The 27,967-nt window shown below is 34.0% G+C and overlaps 1 protein-coding gene across 1 annotated transcript; it reads right to left on the bottom strand.

The window, feature by feature from the left end:
- Positions 1-115: 115 nt before the first annotated feature.
- On the bottom strand, positions 116-13,884 carry GR1 (glutathione-disulfide reductase). Its single transcript, XM_085717043.1, has 17 exons — positions 13,798-13,884; positions 12,688-12,859; positions 12,395-12,459; positions 12,233-12,302; positions 10,428-10,499; positions 8,430-8,633; positions 7,132-7,205; positions 6,965-7,048; positions 6,293-6,380; positions 6,106-6,187; positions 5,443-5,516; positions 3,936-4,043; positions 3,725-3,789; positions 3,464-3,577; positions 2,344-2,443; positions 995-1,048; positions 116-383 (listed from the first exon to the last, which is right to left on the bottom strand). Exons 2-17 carry the CDS (start codon positions 12,832-12,834, stop codon positions 288-290), a joined length of 1,497 nt encoding a protein of 498 aa, XP_085573169.1. The 5' UTR covers positions 12,835-12,859; positions 13,798-13,884; the 3' UTR covers positions 116-287.
- Between the last annotated feature and the right edge of the window lie 14,083 nt (positions 13,885-27,967).

Genomic DNA, 27,967 nt, shown 5'->3' with positions numbered 1-27,967 from the left:
CATCAGATTATTGTCTGAGCATATTTCAATTTCGATGAAATCAAACAAAATAAGAAAACAACCTTCATTACAGAATGTGGAAGAAAATGATATTTGCTATAAAAAAAATACTCTCTTTGGGTATCTGAAAAAACAGACATTTTTGTATTGCAGCTACACTATTAACAAACAGTATATTTTGATTAGTATTTTACAAAATCGAGGGGGATATGCCCGATAAAAGAAACATACAAACAAGTCCTGACCAATTTGAGCTGATCTTATTTAGCTAATTAATTAAAATGTGTTTATAAATTCGTCTTGGGCTTCGCACTACCGGTAACACGCCTTGTCACTGAGCGCATGGTCACAAATTCTTCTGCAGCCGATGGATGTATTCCCACCTACATAAAAGAGCACACGGATTAGGACTTGTTTGTTGCATTATTTATTAATACCTAATAATTAAGATAATTCTTTTTCAGTCAAGCTTATTTTATAAGCAAATTTACTAATGGTAAGTACAAAGAGTACTCCAACTCATCTCAAACAAAAAAGATTTACATTTGATAAGCCTATGTATAACTAGATTTATGAATGATAATAAAGCAGCTTCATTGGGTATGTTTAGCTAAAAGGAATGGGAGAAAAGTAGGTCTGAATCTACTCAGGAGGTAAGGGGTGTGGAAAAGAAAAGATAAAACAGAAGCAATTTTGAAGTTGATTTTGGAATTTATCTGGACGAGTATATTGAAGAAACACAAGCAATATCATGGATTCTTTCCACATGTTCAAGGAACTAATGTTCCTAATTACTGTAATTATATTTAACTTTAACCTTTGAGTATATAATCTAACTACTGTGGTGAAAATAATATAATAGGTCAATTTTGCAGGTGGTTGCATCAACAAAAGATGAATGACTTGGTTTGTCATACAATCGTCTTCAGCAACAACATCCCTGTAACTATCCTAGAAAGATCGAACAGAATAATCAAGAAAAATGTGAACTTACCGTGCTATCAAACTGCGCTTTAGTAGCTCCACACTTCAATGCAATAGCAATACCCTATTGATCACCAATATTAATATTATGAATTGATAGACAAATAAATATAGAAAAATCAATGAGCAATAAATAACTTATAGAAATACGGTCGCAAACACAACTAATTCGTTGAGAAGGATGCATACAACAAGATAGATATATCATTGATCATATTATTTACTATAACTGCAACTAACTTGGGGATAGTAGAATACTCTTCAGGTTTAAGAGTCCTATGGATGTATTCCTTCTATCCGAACTTGTCCACTACAAAAAATCTTACACACAACTTACCTGAAATTCTATCCCCGTAGACATGTATCCCATCCCAAAAACCATAACTGAGACTACAACTCAGTTATTACCTTTGCTGGGAATTAAAACATCAATAATAATCCACTTTTCAAGTAGTTTGGGTTTTTCTTTGTATATCAATTAGATTAAGCTCAACGTATCTTAGAAATTTAATTGCTCCCTTGTAAATTGCATTAGTTCTTTGTTATTGTAATTATCATGTTTATAATTTAAGCATGCTCAAAGACATTTCGAAAACTATTCTGCTTTCCTATCTTTGACATGGTATCACAAACTCCTGATCTAATGACTCTACTTCCGTTCAGAAAAACAGACTCGGCATTTTCTGCTGTCAGCATCCTCAAATCTTGACTGGCTAAGCCAACTGTCAATACAGTTCTGTGAACTTTCTAGCATTCATCCATACACCACCGTACATTTACAGTCCGCCATCTGTATATTTTCCGGCACGATCCAAAACCAGGCACAGTTGTTCCAGAAAAATGTCCCCAAAGAATCTATGGGGAGAAGTTATTCTGAGCTAACCAATTTTTGAAAGAATAGTGTTCAAACTGATAATGGAGAATTTCTATTAAAAGATATTAATAATCCACTCTCAAAGTAGCTTATAATTGTTGTATAGCAAGTAGATCGAGTCCAATGTATCTTAGGAGTAGAACTAGCTTAATTGCTCCCTTGTAAATTGCATTTGTTCATTTGCTATCATTCTAATTACCTTGTTTTATAAATGAAGCATGCTGCTAATGCAAAGTATATCAGGCAAATTAAGAAAATATTTTGCATTCCTATTTTTTCACAACCTTTTTTTCTTTCATTTCTTATCCCTCCTCTCATACAGACCAATTTTTAGGTCCACTAGAATGTCGATTTTGACTTCTATATTCTTAGTCCCACAATAACAAATGAAAATGTAAAGGCTCCTAAACAGTTGACAGCATAGTAAAGAAAAAAATTACATTGATGCATCATAGCTAGCAGAGAATGTGAAGCAATAATAGTACCTGAACAATTTCAGGTGCATCGGGCCCACACATAGATGCTCCAAGAACTTTATCAGTCTGAGCATCAACAACAATCTTCATAACAGTTTTCTCTTGCCGCCTATTGAAAAAATATCAAAATTTAACAAGACAATATAGAAATGAAACATAAGAGCAGGAACAAACATAATCTAGCTGAGGATTGAAGAGCATGGAGAGATCATAAAAGACCAAGTTAAATCCAAATTATACTTCCAACCAGAGATAAAAGCAAAGAATCAATCAACCAACAAAATTATTCAACAATGGAAAGGAAACGAGTATTATTTCATAAATAAGGGAAATAGAGTGAAAAGGAAATAAGAGTATTATTTCTTAAATAAGAGGTATAGTGGAAAGGAATTCCAACTTCCACAAATCCATTCATGAAGGAAAAGCTGGACAGAAGATTGATAAAAACAAACTGCAGCTCATGGGTGAGCAGACTGTTAACAATAGACCTTCCAACAGAACGATTCAGCCAATTACTTGCAAGCTGAGAATGATAGATATTTATTCAACAATATGAGGGGGAGGTTTCTTCATATGATGTAACAATGTCGTATCATTAGTTACTAGGTATAACGGAATTATCAGGCTTGGGCTTTTAATGGACAAACCGTCCATTTGGAAAATGGATCGAAATACACATTTCAGATGCTAAATTACCTGTTAAAATTTCTTAACATCACAAACAGGATTTAGTATGGTGTGAATAAACAAGGCCGGCGGTGATAGGATCAAGTGGAAAGGACTAAGAGTTGAACCTTAGTATTGGACCTATATGAATTAAAACCAAAATTAATGTCGCCTTTCAAGGTTCAACTCTTGGTCCTTCCCCTAATTTTAAAAGATCTTGCTAAAAAGGTAATCAATCAAAACTCATTAATTATCATCGGTAACCCAGATCTGGAAATACCTCAACAACCTTCTACTTCCATTGTTTTTATTTGTTATTATTTTACTTTTGCATTGTTACAACTCTCCTTTCACCAAAATATTCTCTCATTCAATTAATTAAATGATGCTGATACTGATAAAAATAGTGTATATACTACGTCGAAAACCAAATTTGTGGGTTTTCACGCATCACTAGACTTACCCAGAGATTGTATTTTTCATAGGGTTGAAGGTTGACGTGAAAACCAGTAAATCGCCGTTTGTTTGCTCTACTGCCTCCTCCTCACTTAGACCAACTACTGAAAGTGGTGGAATACTGCAGAACCAGGGAAAAATGAGCTATATATTAAACCAAAACAGTAAAAAATAAAATTAGGCAGAAGGAAGCAGATATATTATCATAAGTCAACATATTCATAGTAGTTAACATCTTCCAAGTTTTATCACATAAACAAAATTATACCTGAACACTGCGTAAGGAATATCCCTATAATCTGGCTTCTGTGTTTTCCCACCAAATACTGTGTTCTGCATATATTCAAATAAAACAAAATAACTGTATGTTAAACAACAACAAATAACATCATCGTATTACCAACCAATCACCAACACTTCCCATCCCAATCCAAAAGAAAAACAGGTCAGCTACTAAACTAAATATCACAAACACTTACTGCAAAGTGTGATGCTTCCATCAAGGCCACCGGGGTAAGATTCATTCGGTTGGTTACATCACCCACAGCCCATATGCTTGGGATGTTGGTGCATGAATACTCATTTACCTAAAACAGGAATGTAGAACATTTAGATCTGAATGTCACTGCGACTCATAATCATTCACAAGCAATACAACTTTTTCAATTCATATATAGTCAATCTGGATAACAGAGCACAGTGGCTGACCCCCAAAACACTATAGAGGATAGCGTGTCGCCGCTAAGGAAACAGGACACAGAATCCGTATCATACAAAAAAAAACCAAAAAAGTAGAACAGTCAACATTGAAGACATCTATAACTAATAATCAATATTCAAACCCAATATAAAGTAAAGGGTCTTGCTAACATGTGCCCTTAGGACACTTGTTAATGAATAAAAGAATAGAAATTTTGTCCTGAAAAAAACAATTTTTAAACTTTTCAAGAAATTGAATACAAATTTTTTAATACAATGTTTCAATATTTGATTAATTAACAAGTTCCCTAAGGGCACATATTAGCATTTTCCTAAAGCAAATAAAATTTAACTGAATACAAGTGAATTTTCATTTAAATAATGATGATGTAGTGGTTGAAATATAGATATTTGTTAAAGCATTACTTGGAAAATGACTAGCGTGTGAATAAATGCTGTTGCCTATCCTGATGTAAATTGGGTAGAATCTTGTGGAATTCAACCCAAAAGATCCAGAAAATCACTTTTATAATGTTTTATAAATGTCTGCTTAATCTTTTTAAACAAAACAGAATTAGGAAATAAACTATATTTTTATTATTTAAAATGGCTACTAGAAAGAAAAAATAAAACTATTATAACTAAAATAAAAGTATTGTTCATAATTGTAACCTATCAAAAAATTACTTCTGCAGTATGTAAAATTTCTTAGGGGATGTTTGTTTCAAGTTTACTAGATTTATTCCTAGGAATAACCCTCCTGGGAATATAAGGGTGAGAGTTTTATTCCACGGTATTTCTAAAAAAAGATGTTTGGTTAATATTATAATATTCCCAGGAACTTTTATGATATGGAGGTTAATAGGTAGTTATACATAAACTTATTCCCATCCCATCTTCATGGAAACTTTATTCCCACCCTTTTTCTTTGGGAACATTTTTCTATTCCCAGGAACATTTTAGGAACATTTTACACAGGAATAAAATTTACTAAACTTATAACTAACATAGGAAGATATAATTCTATCATTTTATTCCCAGGAATCTATAAAAATAACTTGAAACAAACACACACCACTAAAGAGAAATAGCCTTTTCACACAATCTTAAGATCGGCTTTTTTAAAAAGCTTAAAGGAGCAGGAACTCTCGATATTAATAACAGCTCAATAAACTAGTCAACACATAACTAAATTATGGCCTTTGCAGCTTGATAACAAACATGTTTTTTTGACTTCATCGAAAATTCAAGAATACAAGCAGATGATAAAAGAAGACGGCTACTAACCACTATTGCTCCTGTCTTATCAACCTCTACGCCTGCTTTCTCTAAATTTAACCTCTTAGAATTAGGAGCCCTTCCTGCAGCAACAAAAGAGCACTAAGAATACATGGATAATTCTTTAAGACACTCTACTGTTAGTTAAAATTTAAATGAGTCCCACCAAATTATGTGGGTCCTGCATAGTTTTGATGGGATCCATATGAATTTCAACTGATAAAAAGTGTATGTTGAGATCCATATGAATTTCAACTAATAAAAAGAGTATGTTGAGATGCGAATAGTGCGTTGCTACAATAACTCTTTCAAATAAGGTAAGCAAATGTCCCATGAGATAAATATGCACAATATTGTTCCCACCCTTCCAAGAAAAAAACAAAAGACAAATAAAAAGAAAACTTCGCTTCATACATTATTCATTTGATCAATGTACATATAAACTTTGAGTAAGTTTAATGCTTCAATTCTGTAATAGGGTATAAAATTTGATCAATCATATGAACCAATCGGATTACCATTTACTAGCGAAGATATTCTTATTGTGTGCTTCTTCATTTAAAGATAATATAAACTTCTGACATGAGCATAAAGGTGTTTAGAAGTCCAACAGCCTAAAAAGTAAATAGTAATGCTAACCATTTTAGAAGTCTATGTCATCTGTATTCTTACCAGTGGCAAATAGCACAACATCCGCAGTCAACTCCTCACCGTGATCTGTAGTAACTTTAATGCCATCCTCTGTTTTGATCAACTAGAAGAAACTCATTGCTATTAGCCAAGCCTCCAAATAAGAAATTAAAAAAAAAAAATTACTTCATCAAAATATATGCCGAGTAGCAACCAAAAAAGGCAATACCTGTGTCAAATTTGTTCTTGGATGCAAATTAATTCCCCTGCCTTCAAGGTTTCTTGCAACTACAGCTCTCATTTCGTCATCAAAACCTCTGCAACAGAGTTTTATAAAGCATGAAGTAATTATACAAAAGAAAGCAAAAATGAAGTCAGCTAAACACAAAAAAGAAAGAATGTTGAATCCAATGGATTTTCTATAGTAAGCAGTATAGGAAAAGATCTATTAATTCAACTATCTTCGACATTTCTTGCAACCTTTACTACACATGAGACTAAATAACCTAGAACTTTCAACACTCAAAGCATAAATCCTAATAAAATTACTCCACTTGAATGATACAAATAAGGAGAAACTACACATGAGACTAAATAACCTAGAACTTTCAACACTCAAAGCATAAATCCTAATAAAATTACTCCACTTGAATGATACAAATAAGGAGAAAAACTGAATATTATTATTTCTGATGATTTTATGTATATAAGCTCCATTGTTTATATAAAAAAATGGTTTCATTGATGGAGGAAAAAAATATTCTATTGTAATGACTCTTAGTTCCCAAGTATTAGGAGGCCCTTTTTCTATAGTTTGTACTAAATGTATATTTTTGTATTGTATCAAACCAAAATGAAAGAGATTAAAGTTCATTAGTTTCAACTCATTTCAGAGCCACACCTCAATGGAAGTTCCTTTCTGAAAACGAGATTGACATTGGCACCCATCCCACGCCATATAGATGCAAATTCAACTGCAATATAACTGAACAGAAACATATATACAAATTGATTAGTGAGATAGAGAGTAGTTATAGTAATAAACATGAGAAGCAGATGAAGGCATACCCTCCTCCAAGAATCACAACACGTTTAGGAAATTCCTCTAAACTTAGAGCCTCATCAGATGTTATACCCAACTCCTGCACAACAGCTCTCATAGTCACAAACAAATAAGAAAAATGGGGCAAGAGAAGAAAACATCAACACTCATCACACATCCTAAAATTTTATTGTAAAAGTTCGTAGTTAAGATTAAGGAATAAGAACTTCCATAAAGAAAAAAAAATTGTTTGTCAAGAATGGGTGAGATAGATGAAAAAACCCAGAGTTTAGATCCCAACACTCCATATGAAGAAATTGTTCCTGTAGTCTAAGACTCAGGAGATACGCCTAAATTCAAAGAGAGGGAAGTTTAAACGCAAGAGTATGATATGTTTAATACTGACCTTCTAAGCTGTTGTAGAAATCATGCATTCATGCCAATTTATGCAACAAATTATTCATCTACAAAAGTTCAATAGTAGTCTTGCAGAAAGCAAGATACTATGTGTCCATACTTGAACTTGAAACAACCGCTACTTATTAAGTTTCCTCCAATTAAACACAATCTCCTGAGTTATCCCTTTATTCTGTTCCATCGTTATTGTATCACCCAAATCTTATCCCAAAACTCTAATCAAGATAAAGAAACTTATTTAAAATTTTCTGATCTTCATTATTTGAGATATTAAATAAACTGGCATAATTTTAAATACTATAGCACCCTTATCCTAAAAAAATTAATCAACATAAATAAATTATTTTTGAAAATTTTCTAGAAATTTTAATTATTTTAAAAGCTTATTTATTTTGTTTTAACTCTCTGGTTTCCAGGGAAATTTTCATTGCATTTGTGCAAATAAAAAATAAAGACCAGGATGATCAATGGCCATACTGTGACATAATAAACATCTGTGCAAATCAATACTACACTCCATATCAATCATAAACTTCTAATTCTAAACATTCATATTCCTAATATACTACTCCCTCCGTTTCAAAATGAGTGTCGCTTTAGGCTTTGGCACACAGATTAAGAAATTGAATGAAATAATCATTGGATATAACGTTTTTACTAAACTGCCCTTTACTTTATAAGAAAAAGACAAAATTAAAGTTGCATTGAAAATTGTGTGAGAGAAAAGTTTGAGTATTTATTGAGGGTAAAGTTGGAAGAAAAAAATTAAAGTTGTATTGGAAATGTAAAGTGACATTCATTTTGAAACAATTTTTTTTGGCTAAAGTGACACTCATTTTGAAACGGAGGGAGTAATAAACATGTAACTGTCATGTTTACAATGGTATATTAAAACAAGAAAACAAACCTGGCCAGGAATATTTGGACGTTGAGCCCTGCTGCCAGTTGCAATCAAAATATGCTTTGCCGAATAGGACAATTTAGTACCATCCAACTGTGTCACCTCAACTTCATGTGGACCAGCTATCTTTCCCTCACCTTCAAATAGTTTAACCCCAGCATTGGATAACAACCGCTTGTAAATTCCATTTAATCTGTTAATTTCATCTGTCTGCATTTTGACAAAGGACAGATTATTGATAAACGGACAAATATACTACCTTCATTTTTCATGTACTAATAAACTGCTCTTCGATCAATAAAATTGGACAAGCTGGAGAACATGGGTGTATAGAATTTATAAAAATCAATAGTCCGATTATGTAATCATGTATCTGTGCATCGGCACTTTTAAGTTCTATACTCAGTGCATTCTATATCAGCTAGAGCCAGGATCAGTGTCAGACTGTCAGCTCGAGCGAACACGCATGCCTATCTAGTGGCCACTGCCAGAACTTGCTCATTGTGCAATGACCAAAGAAAGCCCTATCACAGAGTTGCATGGATAGTGTCACCCCGTGAACTGGCACATTACATGTGGTAAGGAGCAGCATGCTATGCCAGGAACAAGGTTTCAGACAATGGGAAGACTTGTGACCCTAATGAGTGATACCCATATCATGGTGGAAGTGTTCAAGCACAGGGAAATCATATTTGCTTTATTCCTATTCAATGTGAGCTCTCTTCAAATGTCAAAAACAATAACAATGTTACAGAAGAATGATAGTAAAGGCTACGGACATTACTCAAACAAGATGGGGTCTTTATTCTTCAAACACTGTGATGATCAAAATGTTAGTAGCCGTAGGATTGTATGAGTTCCTGGAAGTCTCCAGTTTTAGTGCAATTTAACATTGTTCTTCATCATGAGGACAAAGTGAATGTTTAGTAGGGGAGTACTGATAGGTAAACCCAAGTTTGTTAGTTAGTTAGTTAGTTCATTAGGCAGTTAATTGAGACAAGGAATGCTCCCTATAAGTAAGAAAGGGGGATTGAGAATAAGGGCTATGTTCCCTATGTGCTTTATATCTAGTAATTGAAATGCTGAGATTTATGAGGTCGTGTGTTGAATTTCGTGCTATATTGAATGTTATGTGATTTGTTACTAAGAGTTAATCGATTGAGTTGTCAAGTTAATTGATTATATGAATAAGATTAAGTAACAATTAATTGATTCGGTCAATGATTAATAATTAATTGATAAGAATCCTGATGTTTGATTAAAATTGGTTAGGTCAGTGATTAATCTTTGTACTAACTAACGCGAACTGATGCATGTGCTGATCCTACCAACTCGATGTCAGTATAAGTTAGTATTGGTGTCAGTACAAGTTAGTGTGTCTTGGGGCCATTTACTTTGTGGAAAAAAAAAAAACTATTTTCATTTCCTATAATTTGTGTTAGTTTTATTGGTTAACAAGGCAAAAAGAGACTCTTAAAATGAACAATTGTCTTGCACGTTCGGAAACAATCTAAATGTCAAAAGAACTATTTTCATTATTTTCTGAAATGCATTATCCATAGCTAGCATTTTAGCTTTTCTCTCCATCACAATGACACACTTTAAAAGTCTCTTTTCCTTGTTAACAAGTAAAACTAACAATTTAGGAAATGAAAATAAAAACTGTTTTCACAAAGTAAACAGGCCCTTAGTTTCTCGCTCAGTATAACTGAACCCAGTACCAGATTCCGGATTGGTTGGTTAAATATCAAAGGCATTTGAAATGATGAATTAAATCAAGATCAAGCATTCATAGATTACTCTCTAGTTTTCTCTCACTTGCTTCTCAATTCCTGACCCTTTCATAAACAAGGGAACATCTAGAAAACCAAAGACTGTTCAAATTACATTGTAAGAAAGTTTCCTATGTACAGAAGCTAATATGATGATTATATTATATTATATAGAAAAAGAAATGATAATGCTTTAATCTTATTTAAACCAATAAATAAGATCTCAAAATACCTTCTTTTGCAAGAGCTTCTTCCAATTGAAGTCAATATTCTCACTCAATTCCCATCCAAAATTTCTAGCATCCTATCATCAAACCACAGTCAAGTTTGTTAAATCATCAAACACAAGTTAGCTACAAATGATGATCTCACAAGCACTTAAGTATTATAATAACTACAAATGATGATCTCACAAGCACTTAAGTGTTATAATAACTACAAATGATGATCTCACAAGCACTTGAGTATTATAATAGCTACAAATGATGATCTCACAAGCACTTAAGTACTCCCTCAGTTCCTTTTTAATTGTCACTTTTAGAGAAAAAATTTGTTCCTATTTAACTGTCACTTTCAAAGTTCAATGCAACATTAAATGTTGTTTTACCAATATTACCCTTAAATATTTATTGTGGAGAGAGAAACACATGAAATGAAATATTAAATTAATAAGGTCATTATAGTAAAAGTAAAAACAATTGTATCAAAGGTAGTAACTTTTATTGATTGTCTTGGTTTGTGTAAAATGTTAAAAAGTGACAATTAAAAAGGAACGGAGGTAGTATTATAATAACTACAAATGATGATCTAACGAGCACTTAAGTATTATAATAAACGATGATCTGACAAGCACTTAAAATATTATAATAATCATGATCTAGAACTAGTAAAAATATCAAGAAAAAACTGATATGTTGTAATGAAATATGATGTTCAATTCATTTGCATCGCATACTCAATAATTATGATCCAGCACCAGTAAAAATATCAAGAAAAAACTGATATACTACAATGAAATATAATATGTCCAATTCATTTGCATCACATACTCAATGAGAAGTGAACCAAATAATGTAACATTACATCAGATCTTGTAACATAAATCTTGTAACGTTTATGTTAGAGATTAAAAAAAAAAAAAAAATCACTGTCTTCACATAAATAACTCTTCCATAGTATAGAGCCTCAATATCTAGGTGGTCTGTAACTGATCTCTGTGGAGCAAATATTTTATTTGAGAAACTTAAATATCTGTAAAAGGGTAAGAGGGTCTATGCATTGTTGATGCTTCAAGCTCAAAGGGCTCTCACTTGAAAAGGAAATACTAAAGATATATAAAAATTATTAATGTGTCTTCACCTAACAACTTAAGCTTGCTTTTGGAATAGTTAGAAGCTTTGATGAGCTACAAGTCAATTATAATACTTAGTGTCCTACTTACTTTGCCTTATTTTGTGTAATTTAAGTCATTCAATCTAAATTACTAGAGTGGGTATCTAGAGCCAGGCTCCGATGTCCTACCTCCTATTCTAGTGCCGCCGAACACCTTAGACTGAAAATTTGGAAGAGGGGAGGAGTAAGCCATAGAGAGAGCGAGGTTTGAGTCTGTTATATAGAAAGGTAGACATAATGAGGTATGTTGAGTTTGTTATTTGAAATAGTGAGTCTTGATTTTGTACTCTCTCTGGCTTGGCGGGCATCACCCTCTTCTTTCTTTTCTTGTCTAGTTCATTTCCTTTAGAAATTCTAATTCGTAAACAGAATTTTGATTGGAACTTCCTGTCAAGATACAACTAAGTATCCATCAAAGCTACAAAAACAGGACAGTGAATGCAACAAGGCTGTGCATCCCCTGTGCATATCATTTATAGGTGCTCCCTAAAAATAACCTTGTAGAACACAGACAATCTAAGAACATAATAATATCCTAAAACAAATTGCATTAAAAATACTGAAGTGGGCAAAGCACGGCAATCGCTCAATATATCCCGTAACTAATCCATGCTGTTACTAAAAAACTCAAGAATCAACCATTACCTCAAGGTCACCACCATAAGATGCTCCATAGACCAAAATCTTTTTGGGAACACAACCACGAATGACACACCTTTGAAATTAAATAAATATAAGCATTTCAGTAAGTAAGATATTATTGGGGAGAGTAGAGAAAGAAGGACAAACAACAAAACAAAAACTTACGTTCCACCGACTCCTCCAATCGTTTCTGAGCTAATCGGATGAAAAGGAAGCTCACAGATTGCAACCTTTAGACACATGATGTGGAATATAATTAGAAAAGTACAAATAAACCAGCAGAATAGTCTAGAAAATAACATAATGAACTAGAAAATAACATAATGAACTGATATTAACACGAGATTTGCATCAATAATAGTAACAATAAACAAAACATCTTGTCACATACTATTAATCAACATCAATATATTAATAAACAACAGAATGTTAGCATCAGAGTACACATAGTAACAAACCTTAGCTCCATGATTAGATGAGAATCTAGCAGCACGAACACCACCACTTCCAGCCCCAATAATAAACAAGTCAAAGTCAAAATTCGTCCCTTCTTCTGCACCTTTGTTCAAATCAGGTTCACCGTCCTTAAGCATCTTTCTTGCCATCGCAATCAAAAACTTTTTACAAAACCTACAACATCACAATTGTTAAAACTCAAATCAAACCCTAAACCAACATATTAGAAACAAAAAAAATTCTCAAAATAGTTCAATCACTGTGTTTGCAAGTTCACTCACTCCAAATCTATGAAGCACGGACACTCTTCGGATTAGCCGTGTCTGGGTGTCGAACACGACACGTGTCCCACACCGACACGACACCAACACATATGATTACACTAAATCATGTGATTTTTCAAATTATTAGCGGTGTCGGCGTGTCAGTGTCCATATCCGTGCTTCATAGCTCCAAATAAATGGAAACGATTTGAACTGAAACTACATCACTACTCAAATCAAAAACTAAACCTAGAAGCTAAGTCAAAACTCATCATGAATCAAAGAAATCAAACAATTTCAAAACAATACTTCACAAGTGTATACTCACTTCAAATGAAAAATTTCTTACTTAACCTACATAATCATGATCATTAAAATCTAAATCAAAAACTAATCCAACAAATTAGTTCAAAATTCACAGTACAAATTAAACAAAACAATACTTTGCAAGTTCACACTTGCTTCAAATCAAAAACTTAATTAACCTACATAATCACGATCATTGAAAACTAAATCAAATACTCTAATCATCAAATTAGGTCAAAATTCAGAAATCATCAAAGAAAACAAGAAATTTCAAAACAAAAATAACTCTAATCACTGCGTTTGCAAGTTCATTCACTCTAAATAGAAACAATTCGAACTGAAACTACAAAATCATGATCGATGAACTTCAAATCAAAAACTAAACCAATTTAAATTAGGTCAAAATTCACAATAGGAATCAAAGAAATCAAAACAATAAATCGCAACTTCACTCGCTTCAAATCGAAACAGAAAAATTGATGAAGTTTTTACTATGTTATAGAATGAAAATCAATGAAGAAAACGCGAAACGCGAGAATTTACCTGTGATGAAGATTGATGAATGAATGAAGAGAAATGAAGAGAAAGAAGAACGCGATTCGTAGAAATGAATTTGTAGAGAGAAGATGTAAGAAAAAGAAATGGAGAAGTGTGATACGTTGTCTACTTGTCTGTTAAGGAGTTTGTTATTTGCACCTCCCCCAGGTGTTGTATTTGGCTATTTGCACCCCCGAATATTTTATAGAAGGTTCTTTTTTTAATTGGGAATTTCATCAATGTAATGCATGACGTTATATTTACTTTTTTAGAAGGAAATTCTATTTGGTATTCGTAACTCACCTAGACCATAAAAAGGGAAGGGTTCAACGAGGGGATGGTGTGGGGCCCTCAGCCCCTCCCTCCCGAAAGCAATAGTACTCCATCCGTCCATCCGTCTCTAAATAAGTCGTTTAAGGTTTGTGCATGATTATTAAGGAAATGATTAGTTATGTTGATTTCAATGGTAAAATTAGTATTATTTACTAAAACACCCTTATTAATTGTATTTAGTAGAGTAGTTAAGTTGGATGAAATTCAATAAATAAGGGTATAATTATGGAAAAAAAAAATAAATGTTGCATTGGTATTCTAAAGTGACAATTATTTTGAGAAAAAAAAACAATGCTAAAGAGACAAATATTGTGAGACGGATGGAGTATCTTATTCGGTTTGTTTCTAAATTCTAAAGTTTAGTTTAGTTCAAATATTGTCGTTCTTTTTTCTTTTAGGATGAAAATTGTCATTCTTATTAGAAAAGCTTAAATGCACTTTTAAAAATTGATTTTTTTGGGTTAAGTTTTTTTTCCTCGAAAATTTGGCCTCATCTCGTTTTTTAAGATGTAGCTTATTCATTTTATAACGTGACAATGTTTATCAGATCACATTAAATATCTATTCTATTATTATAAAAGTTTGTTAGGTTTTTTTTTTAAAAAACCAAAATAAGATATATATTAACAACTGTAACATCCTGCTCTTCAGCTAATGGAAACATTACCAGTTAAAGTGTCAGAGGACTAATGTACATGGAAGACGAGTATGACGGGGAACATTTATCAACGATATCAGTCAAGTATGGACTTATGTATCAGTGTCAAACTAAACACGATTAAGGCCAAGGGTATTTTGGGTATTTGCACGCAAGGAGTATAAAAGCATGTTTGGCTCAAAATATTTCATTTTCTCATGTTCCTTCTCTCTAGGTTTTGAGAGAAGATTTTCTCTCCACCTTCTCTCTAGAACCGCCCCATCTCTCCCTCTCTAAGCCATCAAAGCTTCCTAATACATGAAATTGGTGATTAAACACGGATTATAGAAGCTTCATGGACAAGAAAACATCAAGAAGAAGAGGTTTTAGCATGATTGGGGAAACTTGGAGTTAGGGTTTGAACTTGGGAAGCTTGGAACTTGAAGCAATCACAAGAATCATGCTAGGTGAGTTCTTAGATAGAACCCACCTTTGGGATTATATGCATAAATTGGAAAGGAAAACATGATTTATGTTAGTTTAGTTTTGATGAACTTTTCTACCCCCAAAGTGATTCTTGTTGATTCTATGTTAAATTGCCATGAAATATGTTTAAAAATGTCTCTATATGTTGCTGGGTGTTTATGGTTCATTGCAGGATCGAATTGGACGAGTTTTGGGTCAAAATTGCAAAATTTGCACCACAGACCCGAAGAAACTCGCTATTAGCGAAATATTTCGCTAATAGCGAAATTCCCTAGGAAATGCAGGTCACTAATAGCGACTCCCTCTGCCCAGACCAACTTTTGTTTGGCTTGTTGGCTCCTTTTAGGGTCGGTGGTGCAATCCGAAGCCTTTCTTTCATCGTTTTACAACTTTATAACCCCAAAACAACATCGATGCAATGCACATAACATCGAATGAATCTTGAACTGAAAATCATGGCTAAATTAACACATGCATCAAGGATTGCATTAGAGAATCTTAAGCATGATTGGGTAGCAATGAAGTAAGAATGGGTATGAATGTAGAGCCTCGACATAGCTTGTCAAGAACTAGAATGTTAAACTAGAATCCTATGTAAGTTAAGACGCGAAGTATATTCTCTTCGCACATGATCAAGAACGATTATGCACGCATGTTGAGCCGTGGATTGATAAGTTAATCTATCCACTATGAATAAGTATGAACATGAATGAACAAGAAGGTAGTTTACCGCTAATCAGATCGATCTCGGATCCGAGGTAAATGAGTATGCATGTATAGGTTTAACCTTACATGAATGATTAAGACTATGACTATAATGAATGACGTAGGTGCCATGTCTCTTGTGATCCATGCTAGGTTGGGATCTCAAGGGGTTCTCTTCATGGGAACGGGATAAGCTCCGCAAGGGGGACCCGCATGTCACTGAGTAAGCAAGACGTAGGTGTCGTGAGCACGGGATAAGCTCCGCAAGGGGGGTCCGCACGTCACTGAGGGAGTCTGATGTGCCTTAGCTAGGTTTTCATCGGTATGTATGGGATTGTTCTCGGGGTTACTCCACCCGGGGCTCTCCGTAAAATGAATCAAGAAAAGGATTGTTTGTTCAACGCTAACCTAATGAATGAATGAATATGACTATGTATGATTATGACATGTTAGCCATGAACAAGTCGTGCAATAGAGCAAGATATGAATGATATATCGATGACGATCATAGGTTTCCCTAATCGTCCGGTTTAGGACCGTGTCATGAAAATGTTATGTTTAGGCCTCGATGCGTTTAGCGAATCTTGGCATAGCAGTATTAGGTTCCCTTAAACCGCCATGACACGTATGATGTTAGTAAAGACCTATGACAAGTAAGCTGAAGCTATGACGGATCTAGTATGTACGAACGTCTAGGAAAGCATGACCACACACGTATAATCAACCGTCAGGTTGTATTGTAGACACGTGGTGAACGTAGGTTTCCCCCGAGGTTACCTATAGCCTAGGATTAAGTAGAACTCACTGAGACATTATGTCTCATCCCAATCCTTATTTGTTTCAGATAAGCAGGATGGCATTGCAAGCTTGTAGCCGGATGGATATTTCAGCAAGTGCTCGTTCGTAACGCTGCAGGATGTCATGGATTCAAGGATAATTTCATTATGTATGGTCGAGATATATTGTTTTGTTGTAGTACGAACGTGATTTGTTGTATATAATATTCATTCGAACTTTTATTGTTGTAAATTTTAATTTATCCAGTACTGAGTATAACGCACATGCTAAACTTACTAGGTACATTTAGTATGAGTGTTACATTTGGTATCAGAGCAGGTCGATTCAGATTGTGCCATGAGTCATTAAGTTACAACTAAGGTAGGGGGATCATTGGGTTCCGGGTAAATGTTCTAATTGTTGTTGTTAGTTGAGTCTGATCAACTCAATTTAACATTTGATGGTTAAGACGGATGCCTGGGAGCTGAATAGGACCCAGAGGAACGAAGTATGTGATGAAGATGAACTGAGAAGTGAGAACTCGGAGCGAGTTATAGAAAGAGTTTGATCGTGCCAGAAGGTGACCGGTGAACTAGGCAGAAGAAGTTTGAGTCCTCCGGGAATGTAAAGCAATGTTAAGATGGAATGTTCCGACAACGTTGGGTGAGATGTTAATGATACTTCGTATACCCGAAAGAGAAGAATTTGAAAATATCTAAGTTTGACCGGGAGTTTCGGTAAGTGTCTTTGTTGAAATGGGTTTGTGATATAGAAAGGAATTGTATTTTGGAACGTAAATGCAAGGCTACAAGAATAGGAAAAGTCGACATGTGTTGACAGAATCAGTAAGCTATCTAAGATAGTAGTACGAATAAGATTCTAACGTTGGATGTTGAGTGAGTCGACAGAGAAACAAATCAAGTCATTCGTTACGGAAGAAGTTAAGGATTTATGTTAAGAGTTAGAACGACTAAGGCATTAATTTATGATGAGTTGAGAATCTTATCGAACGATGTTGATGCTTGCCATGCATGTGTTATAGAACATTTTATGATGTTGGGAATGACTGATGTGCATTGGGTTACTTGAGAAATAAGATTTTAATGCAAAATATGTTTTCTGGAAAATTGAGCTGAAGAAACTCGCCAGTTATGATATAGAAAATTGAGAGTGGTATAACAGCATTTTACAACACGCAGAAAAATAAAGTTTAATTAGGGCAGTTAATGATAATCATCCTAAGGCATGGAACTTTTAATCAGTTATCTGATTTGGCTATTAAAAATGGAATATTAGTTGGTCAGTAATATAATTTTCCACTTTTGGAGTTTATGGTAAAAATAATGTTATATTGACTATAGTTTTCTTTATTAGAGAAAGCTTCATGAAGGGTTAAGACATGGAAAATTTTAATATTAAACTTGATAGGATAAAGTTTGAAAAGTGGAAAAATATGTCAGAGGAGGTAAAATATCTACCTACCCACCCCATTTTTATTTCCATATGTTAAATTTGACAATCCAAATTTTGATCTTGTATTTTAGAATATCAAGATATTGAAATTATAAATTGATGTTTCTATTAGAGAATTTTTTGCTAGTTAATTTTTTGTTATATATGAGGTCTAAAGACACATTTGTACTGCCATAGATACTTTGACATTTTTAATACTACATGACATAGTAAGCATCTAAGACACATTGAACCAGATTGCTGCTTTTGCAAATCCATTCAAATAAGAGTGGTGTTAGTTTTTACCTTAAATTCATATGTTACACATTTTAGTTTGCATGCTTAACATCAATACATCGGATAATGTAAGTTTGATATGGTATACAATCACTTAAAAAATGTGCGCTTGATATCTTTAATAAGTCTTAATTAAACGGACAATTTCGATATCGTTAGATTGGGCACTAGCACCTGAGTTTGATCCGGGGATACGTTAAATTTTTTGTTATGGGATAATTCTAAATTTCTGATTGTTTATGGGATAGAAACATTTAAATGTATATGAACTTCATTTATCTATATAGTTTGGTTTCACATAAGAGTTCCCTAAACCTATTGAATTAGCTGAATATGAACAAGTTTTAGGCTCATCCGATACCATTTTTGCATGATGGCAGAAATTGCTAATTTTATTTATATTCCATTTTAGTTTCGGTAAAATAGTGGACAGTTCATATCTGAACAAATTTAAGAGCTTCAAATACTTTCAACACCAAGTACCATGTTATGCACAAAAATACCCCAATAGAAAAGCCAATCCAATGCTTTCAGGTGAAGCTTGAATGGAAGATTAACATCCTAATTACTACATAAATAACCTGTTCAAATTAAACCAACAAATCAGTTAATCAACAATCAAAACATTAATAAATAAACATGCACTAAGATCCAGAGATTTAATTTAATGCTAAACTAATAGGTTAATACTACACTATATGACCATGTCTAGTGCTTCTAACAATTTAAAAAAACTAAAGAAACCCACAAATGGCATGTGGACTAATACTTCCTCAATTTCCTAAGTTCCTTTTCGACTGCATTGTCAATTTCTCCAATGTAGCGACGAAGCATAATCCACTATGTCATGGTCAATGAGATACCTGAAAACAAGTATAAAATGTCATTGCAAATTTTTCACTTCAATTCAACATGGCCTCATCCAACTAGTAACACATCATATTAGCACACATAGTACATATGGATAGAGCACTAAGCATATCATGCACCACTACTACCTATGTTGTTAATCACAAATAGAACCGAGTAAAACTGACAAAGGAGCTTCGAAGGCATATGGTGGGACAGTGGGGGATGTGTCACTATGCTACATCGTCATTGCATGCTATTGATAACATAGACAACATTTTAGAGTATGTTCAATGAGAAAACAGTTATTAATCACAATCTATTCTATTAAACATTTCATCAATCACCTGATATAAAAATAAACAAACAACCCATCATAACATTTCATAAACAACGAAACCGCCCTTCTCGACAGATTCATCGCAAACAAGCCATTGAAGAGAAAACTGAGAAAATGAATTGAAATACCTTTTTTGCCATGCATCATCATGTCATCTTTGATGTAAAATTCTTGAATGTCGATTCGTAACTGTTTCTTCCAAGACTTCACGGAAACCCTCCTCTTCTGTCCATCTTTTGAGGAACCAATCTCACAGACAACGACTTCGTCATCGGAATCTGAATATGCACTCCTTTCATGATAGGCCTTTTCAATTGCGGCCATATTGTTCTAAGTTTAACCACTGTTGCACCGTCAAACTTATTCCTGACGCGAAAAAAAAAAGAATTCAAAAACAATCTTTAATAACATAAACATCATTATGTGTTATTTACGATAAATAAAATTATAAATAAAGACAAGAATGTGTAGGTAAAGACACACATACTTTTGAAATTACTATTTGTTTACCTTGTCACTAAGCCATTGTATACAATCTTTATATTCAAAGATTTGTAAATTAACAATGTAATTTCTAACTTTGGTATCTTGTTACATTTGAGTGTTTGAGGTCTTTTAGATGATTTTGTTAACATTTTGAAGGACATTTTGTTTGGGAGCAAGATTTGATATTTACAAAATCTGAACAATCTATTGTAAACTTAAATTCAATGATCTTCTTTTAGTTCATGTATTGTAATTAAGATTCTTAATTTGTTTAAATTTGCTTCATATATGCATTAAATTACAATAGAGCTACTTCAAAAGTGAGCCTAATTCGCTTAAATGTGTACTTTTCTTTTGAAATGGAAAGATATTATTTAAAGACTCAAAACTTGCACAAGAAGTACACGCGGGCAAGAGAACATATAAGAGTCAGCATGCACCGTATATAGGTGGCAACAACCGAAAACAATAAAGCCCAAATGGACAAAAAAATACAAAGAACAAGTGCAACCCCACACAAAATTACGTGGAGACAGGTTTGATATTATAATATGGTGAAAAAGAACAATACAATGTACCGTTATCTGAAGGACATTCCTTGCCTTTCTTCAAATAAAACTTCCGAATTGACACAAGTTTTACCTTCCAGTAGTGAATCGTCACCGTCATGTTATTTCTTTTAAGCTAAAATTCAGGAAGGAAAAAAAATTATAATATTTAAAAGTCATTTTCTCATTGATTTATTTGAGTTATCATTAACCAAAATAAATAAGTCGAAAAAGGTGAAACATACATTGCAGATGAAACGATAACCAGGATAAATGTATTCATAATTGTTCAGATACATGCCTAATACTCTGCGAAGTAACATAAACGAGGTCGTTAAGGCACGATTGTAAAAAAAATATATCTACCACAAAGTAAACAATACCATATATATTTTAAACATACACAAAGATAATTCTATATCTAAGCATCAAATGGGTTATTCTAAAATGTTGATCATAATGTCATAACAGGTGCAAAAGAACTCACAATCACAACTATGTTTGGATAATGAATCTCGTTATTCTTTTGATTTTTAAAAAATTTCTAACATAGACAAAAATAGAGTAATGTTATGGACAACCTATTTTACACCATCTCTTAAACACCCATTAAACCATTGGTCCACGTCATTAGTTGTTAAACAATGTATACGGGATAACCAGCTTCGCTGGTTTAATTGAACACTTTTTTTTATTGAAAACTATACAAAAATAACAGCTCACCCATCTTTTTTGTGACTAGTAAGTACTTGTGAACCCACTTCTAATAATCATAAAAAAAAGTCTTTAGATCAAATAAAATATCAGACTCCAAGAAGCCAAATACATAATCCTTATTTACATGATAAAAATGGACTGTTTCTTATATGAAAAAAGGGGTTCTTCAATTTCCAGGTAATCCAAAATCAGGAATAGGAATGGATTTTCAATTCTCAAACTAGGTTTCAAAAATTCAGGATTATATTAACTTTTTTTTTTGTATGTTTTTGTTTGAGAAGGAATAAAATAAAATGAAGTGAGAACTTATGGTTGTTTTTTATCATGACCCAATTAGCATTTTTATACAAATAATTGTACTTAACTTTTCTTGTTGGTCGCAGAAGGATTTATCTCCCTCAAATTTATGGCATTTCAGATCACTTCTTTACAGTGTTGTCAATTTCATGTCGCAAAAAATAGCAATTAGTTTAAATTCTAATATGTCACAGCGTTATAGCTACTATCAGTGTTATCATATGACTGTTGTAGAAGTGTTATAGCTGCTATAAGTGTTGTCGTCATATGGCAGTTGTAACATCTCTAACGGAATTCGAAGAAAACTGCTATTAATATACGATTTCTTACAAAGTGTTGTCAAATCGGTATTGTCACTTGTGTGTTACAGAAAAAACAGTTTGTTCAAATTCCACTATGCAACAGTGCTATATCACTGCCTTTTCACAATATTTTGTACAAAATAGCCTATCGCGGAACAATGACAATTTGTTCAAGTTCTTCTATGCAATAGCGCCAAAGCCACTATTTAACAACATTGGTTGCTATTTGATAATACTCTACACTAAACCGTGAAGGTATATCACAAAGTAGCACTGATTTATTCAAATTCCGCTAGGCGCTATGACCACTATTTGATAACATTACTTTATAATAAAAACATATTTATCAAAGATAATTGATATGGATGAAAACATCACCTATTTTCTTGTCATATTCCAAGGTCAAATTTAAAAGTTCATATATATTATAACATGCACTAAATGGAAATTTGCAACTGCAGACTCCTTGCTTTAGACATACAACATGAGGGAACAAATGCTAAAAGAACAAACCTAAAGCCATACACATGAAAGAACAAACCGAACCTCAAAACAAAACCTATCCAAACCGCATCAGCTTCAAACACAAATTTAAACACAGTTAGCGCCTAAAGCTCACACCCATACTCCAACAATGCCTTAGACTACATAATATCAAAGCCTTCACACTAGAGCTCAGTTCAATTTGTAATGCAATAATATAGCAGTCACTATGATTGAGTACTCTTAATAACAAAAGGTATTGCAAATATCAACCAATGCCTTATCCGATGGTTTTCCACGTGAGTCCATTTTTGAAAAAAAACCATTCATTGAAGAACATTTTATTGTTGAATCAACCACTTCATTCATGTTCTACAAGGGTTTATGTTGTTTAGGAGTATTGTTACTTTTACGGCCACAATCACTTTCATTCTCAACATCATCAAATTTCATGATTAAATTCTTCCCATTACCTTCATGGCAAAGCAACTTATTTGAAAATTTTATTTTTGTAGAAGGCTACAAAGGATTTGGGTCAAATAAATCCCCTCCATCAAAGAAATCTCCTAAAGAAGGGTCACCAAGAAGGCTCCTAACCCGTTTCAGCACATAACTGAAAATGGATAATGATCTTTCCCTTGTAGTTTGGAATTTAGCACCACCACTATCTGGTTGCACAATTTTATTCTTGAAACCACTATTCAATCTACCAACTAAAGGACTTTGAAATGACGCAAGACTCGCTCTTGTACAATTATCCATAAACTGTAAATGAAGGGATTCTTCATCACAAGCATTAAAACTTTTAGCATTATAGGGAGGTTGAATATTACTAACAACAGTTTGAAATTTAATTGGAGTTTGCTTAACACCACTATCATTATATGTTTGCACAATTTTATTCTTGAGAACATTCTTGAATTTTCTAACTACAGGAGGTGGTTCTTCATCAAAACCATGAAATCTCTTGGCATTATTAAAGGTTTGTTAATTACTATCAATGATGTCTTCTTGCAATCCAATTCCAAGTAAGGTCTTTGCTCTAACAAGACCGTTAGAAGATATAGTAACTTTTCTTCCTGAGCCTGTCTTGAAAAGAGAATTTGAGAAGGCAAATCTATCATTTGTCATATTCTCTTCATCTGTAAAAAAAGATACACTAACTCAAATTAAGACACTTCAAAATTCACCTCGCAGGACTTTGAGAGAAACCGGAGGATAAATAATAAATAATTTTGTGTGTGAAAATGAATTATGAACATGAAGTAATACTACATTACAGTTCCATAATCAAAACCAAACAATAAACTTTCGACATATATATATATATATATACACACACACACACACACACACTCCCTCCGGTCACTATTATAAGCAAAAGTTCACTTTTTAGATTCATTCAACAAGTGATGTATGTGGTCTATATATATAGACTACATACATCACTTGTTGAATGAATCTAAAAAGTGAACTTTTGCTTATAATAGTGACCAGAGTGAGTATGTTGAAAGTTTATTGTTTGGTTTTGATTCTGGAACTGTAATGTAGTATTAGCCACCACCAAACATCATCCAAATTATTAACATTGCATGTTAGTCTATATATATATTAGCCATAAGTTTCTAACATTGCATGTTATTGAGGAAAGGCATAAAAATGTCCAAGCTAAACTAATAGGATGATAGTACATCATATGATCATGTTTAGTGCTTCTGATGATTCAAAAGAAAAAAAAAAGAATTAAATAAACCCACATATAGTATCTGGACTAGTAATTCCACTGGTTGCACAATTTACTAAGAGTCCCCATTGTGTGCATTGTCAATTTCTTCAATATGACCAACTAAAAAGCCTTTCTCTCTCTAAAAGTAAATCTTCTATGACCTCTCTCTAAGAAGCCAACCCGCACCTCCCTCCTTTCCAAAATGTCTTCCTCGATGTAGAAAGTTGTGGTGGTGGTGTGACGGTGGTTCAACCATCCGCATCACCTTGAGACGCTGTCCTCACGGCGGTGCTCTCGTCGGTGTCTCCTGTTTTCAGTGCCGCCAACTGCGTTCAGATCCGGAGGCACGTTTTCACGGTGGCGCTTTCGTGGGAGACATGTTTTTCTTTTCTTTGTACCGATCTGGATTAGAGCAGGTGGTGGTGTGTTGTTGGTGGTGTGACCATTTCAGATCCTTGGTCGCTTCTGTTCCCTGGCCGCTTCAGATCCATTCTGTTGCTCCAATTCCACTTCAGATTCGTTTCCCTGCTACATATCCGCTTCTGATCCAGTTTCGGTTGGATCCAATCCATGGCCGATGTTCTTAGAAGATTCCAGCAGAACAAAGGCGCTGGTTTGAACTATGGTGGAGGGATGTGGTGTTGTGTGGGGTTAAGTGGCGGTGCTGAACGGGTTTTTGGGTGGTGGTGGTGGTTTAAGTGGTGGAGGCTCAGTGGTGGGTTTGCTTTGGTGGTGGAGGTGGGTGGAAGTGGTTTTGTGTCGCTGCCATTGGTTTCTTTTTTACTACGGTGACGAACACATGCTTCTAGTTACACGAGGCCGCCTTTTTATGGTCTAGGTTGTGGTTCCGCTTCAAACCGGCGTCGCTGCCCGTGTTTTGTTGTTGGTTATTGTCTTCCTCTAGATTTATGTTTGGGTGGTTGCTTGTTTTCTTGGTGAGGATGTTTCGACGGCGTAGTGATATGGTGATCATGGTGGATATGCGAAGTGGTGATGTGGTGGTGGTGGAGGTTATTCAATTGTGGTGGTGGTGGTGGTGAAGTGTGGTGGAGGTGATGAGGTGAGGTGATGGTTGGTGTTTTAAGTGAGGAGGTGGATGCTTGCTTGTTGGGGTTTTCCTTTGAAAACAACGTTACACGGGTCTTTGTTCGTCGTCACTGGCTATGGTTTGTGCCTTTTTGGGAGGTTTAGGTGTTTGCGGAGTTTAGAGGGTGTGAGTCCCATTGCGTTGAGCTTTTTCCTTTTGATTTGTATGTTGTTAAATCTTCGCATGCCATGTTTTCGTCTTACATATTGTTTGCTGGTGTTCGATGGGCCGGTTCATTTGGCTTCGAGATCGGGAGTCGGGGTCCAGCTGTAATCTCTGTTCGATTTAATTTGGATTTTCTCTGGTGTACCGGGGGCGAGGGGTGCCCTGCTATTTGGTTCTAAAGTCTGGTGGGCCGATCTCTTTTGATTCGAGATCGGGAGTCAGTTCTTTGACTAAAGTTGGTTTTTGGGCTTGTGTTTTGTGCTCTTTCGGTGGATCAGGGGTCGCGAGGTTGTGGCAGCTGCATGATCCTTAGGTCAGGTGCTTTTCGAAATGTGGCTTAGCTTGGGTGTTGGGGTTTGTGTTTTATTTTAAGGGTGTTCTTTGGAGGTGAGTAGTGACGATGGGCGGTGGTGTATACCGTGTTTACAGTGCTTGTTTCTTTTGGAGTCGTTTTTAGGTGTTGATTTGTTTTGGTGGGTTTATTTTCAGGGTGTTCTTAGGTGGATATGATGTACCGTCTATATGCGGCACCATTTGTATCTTGCTTCGTTCATACCCTGCGTCTTGCGGGGATGACGTTTAATAATATTTGTCGTTTCAAAAAAAAAATTCTTCAATATGACCACAAAGCATTATCAACTCCGTCATGGTCAATGAGATACCTGAAAACAAGTATACAAATGTCATAGCAAATTCTTTACTTCAATTCAATAGCCACCACCAAGCATCATTCAAATTGGTGGGAAGAGAATGAGTATAAAAGAACTAAAACTCATCGAACTATATCAAGAAGTAAAACTCAATAAATGTCAGCTAACTATATCAAGAACTAAAACTCAGCAAATGAATAGAAGAAAACAAAATCTATTCATGTACTCTATTTGATCCCAAAACCGAAGGAAACACATAAAAGTAAATCTTCGTATTTGTACTACAAATGATTTTGGAACCCAATGGATTGCTTTTGAAGGTGAGGAAGATTTGGCGGCTGCAGAGTTTGTGTTTTGCTACTGTAAGGGTAGTTTCAGTACAGGGAGCGTTGCCTGGATGTCAACTGAGATTGTCTGCTATTTCCTGCTACAGCCTGTGTATGTGCCTCAAGTGTGACAAATTTTTGGGGATCTTTTGGGAGGTTTTTATGCTTGGCGCTCTGCTGTGTTTCCGTTTGGCTCATGAGAGAGGCCTTATCAAATCAAGGACATTTGTCAAAAAATATTAAGAAAGAAAGGTACATCATACACCAACAACTTTTGTGCACAATTTTAACCTCAATTTGTAAAAGAGACAGAATTGCATGGAATTAAGCCGTCTATCTTGGTTTGTGATGTTGGTCTCATGCCTTCTATACATGTTTAATATGTACTTACCGGTGCAATCTATACATGTTTCTAATAAGTCTCTTGTGCTTCCATATAAATAAATAAAAATATACATGAATAGCGATCTCAAAATAGTTATGTAATGTATTTTAAATGACATAATAATTTTGCAGGGTTGAGAATGTAAAAAAAATATGCTAATCAGCACCATTTAAGATACCAAAACATAATATCATTTGATACAGAACCATTTGGAGTACGAAGGACGACCTTTGATACAGAACCGCTCATAGAAATTATGCAAACAGATTGGCGATGAGATGCCTTAGATAGTTCATATATAGAGTTCATCACATCCTGCAAAAGAATTAATTCCAAAACCATATATTTAATTAATTCCTCAAATATATCTGAAATCAATGTAAACATTGCTTAAACAAATGCATCACCTATTTGATTCTTATCATGAGACAAACAACAAGCTAGCTCTTAAGAAGCAACAATATCTGATCATGCCAACGCAGAAACTTCTAAATATGTGAACACTTCAGTGTTGCATGTAATTATTTTCTTCAAAGGTGATGTAACTACAGGGAAGCGTTTATGCAATAGAAACAACTATATAACATCATAACTCTTTATCCTTACATAGTAGCTTCAAGAATTATCATAGAAAAACAATGCAAAAATCTTTCATGTTTATACATATTAACAACAAAGGTTTGTTCTATATATAAACAAATGAAATAATTGTGATTTTTCATTCTCCCATCAATCTATAGATCTACAAACATAATGAATTCGTCCAATATGTGTCACATGTTCATGTTTATTAACTTGTTTTTCAGATTCCATCTTTTATTTTGTTACTATGTAAAGTTTTTCTTACATTTCAAGCTTAAATTACGTAACATCTACGAAATCAAAGATGATTCAATAGTCTAGTTTTGTGGAAAACGATCTGAGGATGAAACCAATAGTGAATATTCAAGAGAGAAAAAGTTTCCTTTTAGAATTTGATTGGTGAATAACTAGTTGGTTTTTGCACAGTACTTTGCCTGCCTTGTTTATCTTGGAGAAAGTTCGTTCCGTATGATTACAATATTTAGAAACAATCTTTAATCTTAATCTCAGTGTTATAATTCTATAAAAAAAAATGTTCCAACAAGA

The sequence above is a fragment of the Medicago sativa genome, chromosome 6 (genome assembly GCF_051527215.1).
Source record: "Medicago sativa cultivar Bolivia chromosome 6, Bolivia_mono, whole genome shotgun sequence".
In the NCBI taxonomy this organism is placed as follows: Eukaryota; Viridiplantae; Streptophyta; class Magnoliopsida; order Fabales; family Fabaceae; genus Medicago; species Medicago sativa.
Note: the sequence above shows the minus strand (reverse complement) of the source record. Positions and strands in the feature narration are given on the sequence as shown.